This window comes from Schistocerca gregaria, chromosome 1, assembly GCF_023897955.1.
Source record: "Schistocerca gregaria isolate iqSchGreg1 chromosome 1, iqSchGreg1.2, whole genome shotgun sequence".
Taxonomy (NCBI): domain Eukaryota; kingdom Metazoa; phylum Arthropoda; class Insecta; order Orthoptera; family Acrididae; genus Schistocerca; species Schistocerca gregaria.
In genome coordinates, this window is record NC_064920.1 from 505,225,111 (window position 1) to 505,238,270 (window position 13,160).

General features: G+C 38.9%; 1 protein-coding gene and 1 long non-coding RNA gene across 9 annotated transcripts in view; one reads left to right on the plus strand and one right to left on the minus strand.

Annotated features, from left to right (window-relative positions):
- Positions 1 to 3,406, plus strand: part of LOC126354367 (uncharacterized) — a 104,916-nt gene extending 101,510 nt beyond the window's left edge. For all 4 annotated transcript variants that reach the window (XM_050003954.1, XM_050003973.1, XM_050003964.1 and 1 more), the window contains one exon: positions 1,024 to 3,406. In XM_050003954.1, coding sequence (XP_049859911.1) covers positions 1,024 to 1,896 — 873 coding nt within the window. In that variant the 3' untranslated portion in view covers positions 1,897 to 3,406. The remainder of the gene's footprint in view (positions 1 to 1,023) is intronic.
- Positions 3,407 to 10,766: 7,360 nt separating this feature from the next.
- LOC126354386 (uncharacterized) overlaps positions 10,767 to 13,160 on the minus strand; it is a 53,715-nt gene continuing 51,321 nt past the window's right edge. For 2 of the 5 annotated variants that reach the window (XR_007565317.1, XR_007565316.1), the window contains exons 2-3: positions 11,206 to 11,474; positions 10,767 to 11,092 (exon numbers count right to left, since the gene is read on the minus strand). This is a non-coding gene — a long non-coding RNA (uncharacterized LOC126354386). Of the gene's footprint in view, positions 11,093 to 11,205; positions 11,475 to 11,583; positions 11,964 to 13,160 lie in introns of those variants that run through there. The other 3 variants (XR_007565314.1, XR_007565313.1, XR_007565312.1) reach the window with 3 other exon arrangements.

Below are 13,160 nucleotides of genomic sequence, written 5' to 3' on the forward strand. Positions count from 1 at the left end.
GACCAACTTGTTGCTGAGAACGCTCCCAAACATGACATCCTTCATTTCAGTGACTGATTCACAGGCTGTGCCATACGGTTCCTTCCCACCAACACCAGTTTTCCTGAATTGTGCAGGTGGGAACTTTCTCTGCAATACATCCCATGTCCCCGTAACACTGTCCTCACCCATCCAGACCCTTCCCTGTTCACATTCCGCTGCTACACAGCCCTCATTCCACCATCGCATCCAGTCCTTTTACTTCTCTCCTTTATCCTATACCCCCTCCACTGCTCCCCTGCCCTCCGTCTAACCTCCTGACAGCACATAGCTGCCCAACCCTCCCTCCACCTCATTCCCTTGCACTCCCCCATCAGCACTTCACGTCCCCCACCCCTACCCTACTATCCCACCACCTGCCCGCCCCAGCCTCCTCCTTATCCCCACCCAGTCAACACTCCCATCATGCACTGGTGCTGCTGCTGCTCACAGTGTGGCTTCAGTTGCCACTTACTGCAGTCTCGTGTGTGTGTGTGTGTGTGTGTGTGTGTGTGTGTGTGTGTGTGTGTGTCATCTATTCTTGGCCAAGGCGTTGCTGGCCTGAAGCTTATTTGTAACAGCCTTTTTGTTGTGCCTATCTACAACTCAGCATCTCTGCTACATGGTCAATGGTAACTTTCCTTTTCATAATATTGTTAAATAATTTCATTATTTGCATATATTGTGCTAAATTTGAAGCATATAGTGCTTCCAGCAGTGTGCGTCAGTAATAGTTGTTGTGGTCAAGTGATTTCTGTTGTGCATCTCTTTGCCATTAGTTCTATGTATCTGTAAATTGAGGTTGTAAATTATTGGTGCGTAGTACATGCTGTTTCACATCATGCCTAATTATGCACATCATGTGAAAATCTTAAGTTACGAATTTATTCTTCCCGAGTCCTATTTTTAGTGTCGTGTGTTCTGCTTTCTCTCTGTAGTTTGTATGAATTAAAATAATTTGTTTACAAGAATGGCGTATAATTACATAGGTTTCTTTCATTTCAGGTTTATCAATGGAAACTTCTTAGTCATGTTGCAAGGGATCACAATATGTCTCTGAAACCAGCACACCTGTCATACAAATGCACAGTATGCACGGCAACATTTGGAATGTATAAACAGTTCGAGAACCACGTGTATTCTGCTCACAGTGTAGTTGCAAAGAGAGGTGTCGTGGACAAGAAAACTACGCAGCCACCAAGATTGCAGTCAGGTGACACCATACTGAAGCCATTGAAAATTAATGACGAGATAACAATAATTCCACAGCCAGCAAGACCACGCCCAGGTCCTGCAAGTAGAACAGGTGCAATACCGGCAGCAATGCAGCAAAAACAGGAAAAGGTCTATTACTGTGAACAGTGTGAGGCAACATTTGATGGTCCGTCGGGTTATATTATGTATGTGGGCCACATGAAACGCCGTCACCTGCGATTGTGTAATGTGAAAGTGTGTAGGTTGGAAGACTGTCCAACTTGCAGTCAGCATGTGTCACAGGAGGTACTTGACCATATAGCAGATAACAAGAGTGGTGTTGATGTTATTGAACTCTCTGATGATGAATTATTAATAGCAGGTCAGGGTCGGAATGAAATAACTATAACTAAAGTACCCTGTGCCCCAGGACCAAAGAGATTCAAGCACAAGCTTCAGCAGAGAAGTAATGTACAAGTAATAGAACTAGAAGATAGCCCAGCAAAAAACAAAACTAATGATGACACTCCATTCCGAGAAAATGGGGAAGACTCGCTGCATGCAGTAAAAGAACGGTTACGAAGAAGGAAGAGCCTAGAGATAAGTCAGGTTGATTCTGAATGCTCATCTCCCATTTCTGGTGATGATATACCTTCGAAGAGACGCAAATTAGATGATGAATAGTTACTATATCTTGCTATAAAAGTATGGATTGCTCTTTAGTTGTCTTGCTTAATGTCTTAGCTGTTATTTCGATGGGTAGGAAAAGTATGATACTGAGTTAAAAGTAAGTAAAAATTTCTTCATGTGGAAATTACAGTAATTCTGTATAATTTATAATAGCTCATAATGGTCTGAATCAGTGGTTAGTAAGACTGTTCTCAATTCTGAAATTGTACAGACTGATTATATATATATTTGTGTGTGTGTGTGTGTGTGTGTGTGTGTGTGTGTGTGTGTGTGTGTGTGTGTGTGTGTGTTTTAAGGAAGGAGCAGACGGAAAACAATAGGTAATATAAATACTTAACAGTGGAATTTGTGCAGTGTTGTATTTATTTCTGGACACATGTAATAAAAAGAAGCCATCATCTGTATAACAGGGCAAGAAATCTGTGTAATCTAAAGAAAGACAGCCACTTTTTTAAGTTTAACCAAAGTGGATTCTATGGTTGTGTTTGTAGAATGTGGTGAAGTTGTGTGTGTAAATGTGTAAGCTGCATATTTGCTGACCATATGTGGCTTCTGTAAATCTTATAACTTTATGAACATTTAGCTGATCTGTGAAAGTGGCTGGAAATGTGTTATTAGGAAGGAAAGTATCATACTAAAATAAACAGGCAGCCAAGTAATACCCGATAAATCAACTGAACTGAGACTCTCTTCAAATTTTGACTTGTATATTTGTTTTACGACTTTCAGTTGTAAGTCAATAGTAGTCGCCTTTTTGTGAGTATAATGTTTCTTATGTTAACTGTTAAATGGAAACAATATTCACAATGTAATTTTCCACACAATGTTGTATTTTCGTGCCACAACTATTAAAAAAGTAATTTTACACGACTACACTTCAGCGAAGCTTGTAGATCTTATTTTTGTTTACATTATATCATCAACTGCAAATGTGCTGAGGGTCAAGTACCCTGGCAAAACAGCTATTGTGTATGAAGTATGCCAAATTAGCCATGAAATTTTCAGCTTTTGATTCTGATATTTGGTGTATGTATTATGTAAACTATTGGAATTTTGTTTTGATGTGAAATAGCTACAAGCTCTTGTTTTTTTGTTATAATCAGGTACATAGAATTTCCTCTCAGGATGGTGTACAGTCTGCAAATTCTGAAATCATATTTGATTTCTAGCCTGAGAATTATGCTTAAGAAGCAACTGCTCTTTAGAATAACTGTGTACTAATCCCTTGAGTGCTTTTATAAATACTGCATATGTGAGCGAATGTAGGTTATCTATGTAAAATATTTATTAGTCTGTGCATCCTCTATTTGTGAAAACATTTTAAAGAAGTGAAGTGGGAGCATGACATACTGTTTCGGATAAGTGCATTCCATCAGACACAGTGTATTTGTGTGAAACTATTAAGCCAAACTTTGTTTGGGCCTTCATTAAATATTTACATATTTATTTTTTCTTTAATGTAATGTACAGTTTTTATTCTGGAACAAGGAGTATTGAAAAATGATTGCAATGTTGCTTAAGTGATACTGACTTCCTAATAGGCATAGTTCAATTTTGTTCTTGGACAGAAGATTAACAAGGTAAGTACATAATAAAATATTAGTAAAAGACACAAGAAATCTAACAGAGGCGGGTAACTAATGCTTTGTCCTAGACATGAGAGGCTGGTGTGGCAAATATGCAAAGATTTAGATGAAAAGGGGAGGGATCCTTGACAGGTTGAAGCTTTGACTCTCTCTGTTGGTGGGGTGTGCTCATTGCTCATTTTGAGTGATAACTGTAGTTGCATTGATGTACTGGAAGGACTATAACTCCTTTTATGAATGGGAATGTTAACCTTTCCTGGTCAACAGATGTAACCAATCAGTCACCAAAGCATCACCTGATAGTGGCAGGCCTGTTGTGCAGAGATTAAGACCTATGTTGTGTGGCAGATGGCTGAACTGGTTGCTGCATTCTCATAAGATATCTGTTAAAGGCCCTGTCTCTCACTGATGATGAAACAGACCTCAAAATGTGTTCAAACAGCAGACTCTTTCAAAGTCCAGGTAAAGGCACAAAAGAAAGGATGAGTTGTTAGTTGTAGGCTTTTCAGTTGCTACTATACGGAAACATTTACAATAAGTAGGTGAATGTAATGTGCATGTGCATTTTCCTTGTGCAGAATAATCCCTCATAGGAAAGAGGCCATCACTCACATAACATTACGAACTGAAATGGTTGAAAACTGGAGTAGGGTTTTGGAAAATTTTCGTAAATACGTGGTACATGTAGGAAGGAAACATTTAAAAGAGCTTATGAGAAGCTAAAACATGTAAGTCCAGTAAGTTTACAGTTGCAAAATAGCACTGACAAAAGTAATAAGCGAGCGTGGGATCAGATGTTTGTACTGGCCATGGAAATAGTCAAATTATTTAATAGTAGCTGAGGGTCACATTAATGTGTGTAAAATTTATTGGATAAATTACACATGCCTTATCAGCAGATAGGGATGGTCTTTTGGACTAATACTGAACACGTTATAAAATAGTTACCTTCAATAATTAGGTCAACAGCCAACAAATGAGACCAATATTTTAGCTCATCTGGCTACTAACAGACCCAGATTGTAATTGAAGACAAAAAGGTTAGAAATCATAAGGCCATTACAGCAATGATACTCATTGATGCAAGAAGTTTGTCAAAAGCAGATCGTATTTGTGCATGTTGGAATTGATAGAAACATCTTGTTTCGAAGACAAATTAAAATACTGGTAGTTCAGCTCTTGACAAACTTAAAAGAGCAGTACACAAACATGAAACACTCAAGATTGATAAATGGCTACCCAGTAAGATAATACAAGATGGTCACACACACACACACTTACACTTATAATGTTGATAGGAGCGCTTGAGGTATTAAAAAATCTATTGGAACTACCTGAAGTAAACAAGGAACCAATCCCTTATACAGTAAAAATCTGCCCAAAATAATACTAAAATATGGTCAGTACATGAGCATTATTTCTTTTACATTTGGTGTTATTGGTTTTTCCTTGTGTATGGAAGGTACTAATGTGTCATTTGTAGTTCAGCGTGAGCTAAAAACTACATGATAGTGAGCATTCAATCTCTTCTGAGAACAGTTTCACAAAACTGCACAGTTAAAATTGATTTACTTAGTGCATAGTCTATACTGTGTACTTCAGCATCTATGTCAGTAGTTTGCAAACCACAGTGAAGTTCAGGGCAGAGGCTACTTCCCATAGTGTCAGTTAGTAGGGCTTCTTCCTGTTCCATTCACATATGGTACACGGGAAAAGTGATGACCTCTGCGTGTGCTGTAATAAATCTAATCTGGTCCTCACAATCCATATGGAAGTGATGTGTAGGGACTGCAGTGTATTTTTAGAGTCATTGTTTAAAGTTGTTTCTTGAAACTTTTTAAGCAAGCCTTCTTGGGATAGACACAAACTATCTTCTTAAGGTGGTCTTCAGTTCAGATTCTTCAGTATCTCTCTGACACTATCCTACATGTCTTACAGATTCGTGTTACCCTTTTCTGTATACATTTAGAATCCCATTAGTTCTACGTCTTATGGGTCCCAGACACTTAAGAAATATTCTAGGATAGGTTGCAAAAGTGATTTTAAGCAATTTCCTTTCTTAAATGTTTGCCCTTCCATAGTATTCCACCAGGTCTGTCACTGCATTCTCTATGACTGAGGCTATGTGATAGTTCCACTTAGTGAGTCTACAAAACATTACACCCAAGTTATGAGTTGACTGATTCCAAATGCGAGTCATTAATACTGCAGTCTTAGGGCCCTCCAAGATGAGCCACTTTTGGGATTCTCCAGAGAGAGAGAATATTTTGTGGCTGTCAGTCATAAATTTATCATTTCCTTAGTAACATTGATGATATAGCTCCATTGTGCAATAGTAACTTGAGGATTTGTGGATTCCATTGCAGATGCAAATACAGTGCAGTAACCATAGATAGTACATTTGTTAAAAGCATAAACAACAATGTTAGAGAAGCAATGCCAATCACCAAACTTGGAGCCCACCTACAAATTTTCCCTGTGTGTCAGATGAGTGCAGATCTGTCTAAGTAGCAGCTTTTGAGCAGGAGCTTTTTTCCAAGCCACCAAGTAGAACAAAAGGACAAAATTGATTGATAATTTTAAATAGGTTAATTTCACTGCTTTATTTTCTATTTCATTGTCGCTATTTTTACTTGCCATTATGTAAGCCCCCTTAATGATATGACACTTCTATTGTAACAGCTCATGGCACTACACCCAATCCCCTTTCCAAAAATAAATCTTCCAGGTGCATCTCTCCCATCAAAAGGTCAATCGTCTCTATAGAAAATCTGTTTGATACATTTAGACTTCTGTTTTGTGAGGTATTTTTTTCGTGATGCAACTCATAGTTGCTTGTACTGTCTTGAAGTGATGTCTACATATATACTCTGCAGGTCATTATACAGTGCAGGTCATTATACAGTGCGTGGTTGAGGATAAAGTTTATCAATAGTACAGATTTTATTTTGTAACCGACTTGCACATGAGCAAGGCAAAAAAAGGGTTGTCGAAGTGCCTGTGTAGCTGCTCTAATCTCTTATCCTCTTGATTCTTTCGTGAGATATACAATTTGCAGAACTTGATTTCAGGAAAATTATATCATCTTTGTTCTGCAGATTCAGAACTTGTTTTCTGGCATTTGTGCAGGCTGTCTGACATATTACAGTTCTAGCACAGGGTGTCTTTTTAGTTTGTTCAATCTCGGTTGTCATGAGGAGGACCCCAAAGACTGAGACAGTGCTCTAGAAAAGGTTTAATCTTGTATGCATTTTATTTACAGATGCACTGCATTTGAACAGAACCCTTCCAGTGAAAGTCGTCCATTCATCTTCCTCAATGCTGATTTTATGTGATCAGCCAATTCATATACTGGTTTATATTAGTAATATTCCTCAAACCAGTCACATATTTGCTAAGATATCCCATATAATTACATATTTTGGTTTGCAGTCAGCAATTTGTTGTAGTGTCAATCATCTTTTGCAAACATAGGAAGACACAAGTTACCTGTTCATCTGCGTCTATTGTTTGCAAGGCGTACGAATAAAGCAATCTGTGTTTCCGAGGCCATCCCGACATTCAATGTAAAATCAAACTTGAATAGTGTCAGGATCTGTTGCCTCTTTCATGTTCACCACTCTCATTACCTTTTTTGTATTCATTACTTATGTCTGCAGTGGTCAAACTTTGGTACATGAATATATCTTTAAATGAGTTATTTAAAATTTCTGTCTTTAATATCAACAGCAGGTAGTCCACAACATATTGATTGGAAGGTTTGGATCCATTCATTGACTTAACATGTGACTAAAACTTCTGAGAATTTAATGGCTCTCCCAGGATCTGACTGTAAAAGTAATAGTAGGCTTCGTACTGGTGAATCTAAGCACTTTGCATTTTCGCCAGCACTCTTAGAGTACACTGGGATGAGCAGGGGAGAAAATTATAAAGCCTGTAGAATATATATTTCCCAAGCTAGATGTGCCCTCTGGATTGTGCTAAATGACGAGCACTTAAGGGAGACAAATCAGTAATGGCTGGAGTCAGATTTGGCGAAGATCTGATTCATCTACATCTACACGATTACTCTGCAATTCACATTTAAGTGCTTGGCAGAGGGTTCATCGAACCACAATTATACCATCTCTCCACCATTCCACTCCTAAACAGTGCGCGGAAAAAACTAACACCTAAACCTTTCTGTTCAAGCTCTGATTTCTCTTATTTTATTTTGATGATCATTCTTACCTATGTAGGTTGGGCTCAACAAAATGTATTCGCATTCCGAAGAGAAAGTTGGTGACTGAAATTTCGTAAATAGATCTTGCTGCGACGAAAAAAGTCTTGCTTTAATGACTTCCATCCCAACTCACGTACCATATCTGCCACACTCTCTTCCCTATTACGTGATAATACAAAACTAGTTTCCCTTTTCTGCACCCTTTCTATGTCCTCCATCAATCCCACCTGGTAAGGATCCCACACCGCGCAGCAATATTCTAACAGAGGACGAACGAGTGTAGTGTAAGTTGTCTCTTTAGTGGACTTGTTGCATCTCTAAAGTGTCCTGCCAATGAAACACAACCTTTGGCTCGGCTTCCCCACAATATTATCTGTGTGGTCTTTCCAACTGAAGTTGTTCTTAATTTTAACACCCAGTTACTTTGTTGAATTGACACCCTTGAGAATTATACTATTTATCGAGTACTCGAATTGGATTTCTTTTGGAACTCGTGTGGATCACCTCACACTTTTCGTTATTTAGCGTCAACTGCCAGAACTTGGATTAGCCTGTTCAATCTTTCCTCTGTTTTGAGAGCATAATTGAGTATGAGACTTGTAATAATAATGACCACTTCATGATGGGGTCATGTTGGATGGATGGTTATCTAAGCTAAACTGTCTAGAGTGATCAACCCCCATGCCTCTGCCACACCTTATTTGTGGTGCTTTCGTGTAGAAATATATCCCATGCCTGGGTAGACTGTATAATTAGCTTTTTGGGGATACAAGTATTCCAAACAAAACATTCTCCAAAAGAAGAAGAAAACATCAGCAACTTTGACTGGCTATAAGGTTTTAACCAAAGAAAGCCATTGAAACTAGTTGTACTGCAAAACTTTTAGAAACCATATATTTCAACAGGGTAAGAACTTATTTTGGATTTGGGCATTATTATTCAAGTAAGAGGGATGCAAATTTCAGGTCTTGGAAATACATCTGGTATCTCCGTCAATTAAAGAATTGATTTACCATTTAAAACTAAAAAATTAGAAACAACTGAATAACTTCTGGCCTAAGAAAATCATTGGCTTGGAGTATGTACCTCTTGGGAGTTTCCAAATACTTAATTGAACACCTGAATTTTATAACATTCTCTAAACTATAAGCCAATACTGAGGACACTAGTAATGCCAGAATGTTGGAAAATTATTACCTGGAAAAATAAATGTTTGTGATGAATTGAAAGTTGTTTGCAATACCTTAGGAAAGAAACAAGAATAAAAATTAATGAGAAGTGCATAAATTGTTGCAAATTATCAAGAACAAGGAGTACTTTGACTTAAGCTGCTCATTTTTGCCACTCAAAGAACCGCTTGTAACCGCAGTTTATAAAGCCCTTTCACCCTAGCTACAAAATGGCGAAAGAGGAGGCACAGTTGTGACGAGAGTGTAGCGCCCCATGGCAAAAAATTCCTGAGAATGTACACGCGAAGTCTGATCACCTAAAACATTTGTATCCTTAATTATTGAGTAACTTGCATTTCATACTTTCCGAGCGACTGTTGCAAATGTAATTCCTTCAAAGGTGACCAACAGAGAAAAGAAAATTAAGGCAGTGTTTGACGTTACATTATAAACGAGTTCTGTCGATTGGGACTTAAATGTGTTGAAATCAAATAATGATTACACTACGTCGTTCCCAATAATTAGTCCCATACCTCAACAGCTAAATACTTATAGGATCACTTCGTTGTCTTCTGTCTGTCTGTCTGTCTGCCTGACTGTTAAAAAATCCTTTTTTCAGGGATAGGTAGACCTACAGTGTGATACTGTAAGACGGCCGAGTTGTGCGGGGAGAGCAGGAAGCAAGCATTGGTTGTCGAGGGGCGAGGAGCCGTTTTTTGGGGGGGGGGGGGGGGGGGGGGGGTGACCAACGACCTATATACAACATAGACTGGCTATGGCACCGCCATATTTGAAGCAACTTGAAAACTGAGCCGCCATGTATTGTAACGTCAAGGTGCAGCCTACACGTCGTCTGCTAATACTGAATGTTATTGCTTACTAAGCATGGGGTAAAAAAAAAAAAAGCCAATCTGCACTGACAATCTTATTTCAATACTGTAAAACATATAGTGATGAAGGCTTCTGACATCGATTAATTGAAAAGTTTATTACGAAATGTTGCTGTTCATTTCGCTGCAATGCCATACAGATTAGATCAAAAACAAATTTAAATAGTTCAGTAGGTCCAACAACGATCAATTGACAGTGCAGGACCTTTCATTGTCCCTTAAACGATATAAGTTCGTATATATTTGTCGAATATGTTTACTTCTTTCTTCCATTGGCCTGGTTTTTGCACAAATGGTGTAACTTCAATTAAAATACTATTTTAACAGCATCCTGACTAGAAAAGAGTAATGTGACTCTTCTCCAAATTCAGCTGGGATCATTAGATGGTCAAAATTGAGTAAATAAATTCGGTGTGTCACCCAATATTCTGAACAATTCCACATACAACTACAGAAGGAAGTTGTTCTTCCATATTAAGGTTTGACAGTCACAGAAAACTGTTTCTGCCACTGTTAAAATTTGAATACACCCTTTGAAGCAGTATAAAAGCTATTTTTGATAAATTTTATTGCAATGAAACCTGTGTTCCATCAGTTTCCTCCAATTTACAGAGATTCTGCTGAACTAAATTAAGTTTCACACTTGCTGTTAAACCGTTAAGAAAACAATAGCCAACAGGAATTTTCCAACTCTTATTAATCCCAGTGACCATAAACACTAGTGCCTCTTTTGCTATTTGGCTATTATCACTTTCCTCACATCCTTGCCCTAAGTCAACATCTTTTTTTTTTTAGAGCAACCTCATTGAACATAAGTGCAGCTAAAATAGGGTCTGAACTACGTTGAACTTCATCTGCAAATTTCTTTAAGCTTTCTTCTGTAAATCTAGGACTGCTTTTTACTATAGTTGCCAACCTGCATTGTGTTCGAGGATGGGGTAATTTAACAAACTTCCAGAAATAATTATAAGCTTTGGAGGAGTAAAAAAATTGAGTGTAAGGATAAACTGTTTTATTTCTTTAGGATATTCAGGAATTGAACATTTGTTTTGCATTGCAAAAAGTTGCTTCAGAATATCACTATTTTTGTCACATCCTTATCACTTCAGAAGCAGTCTTGAAGTCTCTTATTTAGGCCTACAACCACTGTTTTATATGTCACATTTTGTTTCTTCTTTCTTGAAACACTTTGCTTTGCATGTTTCGCTTGCTTCCTCAGCTTCTCGGTCCTTTTCTGTAGTGCCTCATAATTCTGTTTCAATTTTTGGGGGCTAGGCAAACAATAAGAATGATCTGTATGATCATTCTGATTCACTCTTTCACCTACAAAAATGAAGTATTATTATTAAGCTTTATTTTTCTTTAAACATACATTGATTAATTGTAAAATTCACACATAACCCTTATAGCAAATAAATAACAGCAATCTATTTTACCTGGTTCATTTGATAAGGAAGCTGATTCTTCACTGACAGGCTGTCTCCTTGGTTGTCTCTATACTATAGTTGTTTTCTGCAGACAGTCAAGAAACATAAATATTATCGGTACTGCGTTTGCCAGAAGTCGCCTTTTCTCGTTTGTACTATACATGTATCTATCTTCAAAGTGAAAGGTGCATACGTAGCTATATTGAGTTGGCTGCCACTTATCTCGCCTCATATTGGCTACCCAACGACTTAACAGCTCTTTCTTTTTCAGAGGAAATCTAAAAATAAAAAGACGTGTATACAGTAGCTTATTTACATTTTGTATACAGCTTAAATACTAAAATGATGCACAAGACGCTAAGCACAACACGCATTTAGATACTCAACTGAAATATGATATTCGAATTGTTTTATCACTTCTATTAGCGCAATTGTACACTGCACATACACTGGGCATGATTCGCGATAGGTCAATAAGACTTTTAAAACAAATTACAACCGGAAAACAGTTATTTTCTAAAGCCAGTACTATACAACAAATGTAAATATACTGACATATAGACGTCTCAAAAAATGGCGGCCGGTGTTGTTTTTTGCTGCCGCTGGGAACGCTGTTACCTCTGATAGAGATGGAGCCCCTTCACGCCCGCACCAACGTGGTGACCAAACCAAAAGTTCTGCTGTCACCTCCGTAAACATGTTAGTTATCTAGTAAGTGGATCACAGGATGCTGGGCTGTGATGTTGTCCGTGCGTCTGGGTAAGACTACTCATTAACACGGTCCATGGTGATACTGGACGAAACGCGAGTGAGGGTAGCGATTTGAAGAGCAGAGGGGAAAAAAGTGCAATGGCTCGTGCCGTGGGAAAAAAAACCTCTGCGACAGTGAGATGGGTAGTAAGAGCAGTAGTGGCTTACTAGCTGCGATAGTTCATGCAAGGTTGGATTTGTTAGTATAGGTATCATGCATCATTACTGTGACAAGCGATGGCGATGTGTCCCAGTTGCTGCAGCTGCTACATTCCTGGAACAAGCAAGATCGTTATACAGTAGTGGGAGATCGACCATAGATCATCTCACTGTGTGGGGGATGTGTGGAGCTTGTCTGCATGCAGTGTACGGTACAGCTTCCCTGTGTGGTGCCAGTTATTCGGCAGTGTGTTTCAGCTGGATATCCAGTAATGGCGTCTAATTAGCAGGGGCTCGCCTGTATCGTTATGTTTGCGTATGCTTGGCCATAGGTGTCATGTGTCATTACAAGTATGTCTTTTGGTCTTTTATGTTTCCATCTATGGTTGTAGTCGTAGTTCCCCAGATTCAGAATAAACGGGTTCTACGAATGTCTGGAGTTCCTGTATAGTCTTGTGGTGAGTTTGTGGATTACCTCCTTGAAGTTCTCAAGTCGGTATTCCCGGTGAAGGTCCGCGATGCGTGTGTATCGTGGAGCATTGCTTATGATTTTGAGTACTTTGTTTTGTATGAGCTGCAGATGGCGCAGGCGAGTGGGCGTAGCATATCCCCAGACAGGGACTGCGTACGTCGTCAGGGGTCGGATAAGTGTCATGTACATGGTCCTAGACACCTTTCTGTTCAGTGTGCTACGCCTGTTTAGCATAGGACAGAGCTGTTTGAGCCTCGCACTAGCTCAGTTGGTCATGTGTTGTATGTGGTACCCCCAGAGTAGTTTCCGATCCAGCCAGACACCGAGGTATTTGATTTTCTCGCGGAAACGTATTGGACGTTCATGTAGAGTTATTGGTCTGCAGTAGCGGTGTTTGCGCAGTTGCTTCGGTCTTCTAGTGAACAGAACGGCTTCGCACTTGTCGACGTTTACTCTAACACGCCATTTCTCCAACCAAGGCTCAGCCACTCTGAGTGCAGTCTGTAGGTGTGATGTAATGTTTGATGGTTTCCAATCTTGCTCAAGGATGGCTGTGTCATCCGTGTAGATTGCCATCGTTGTG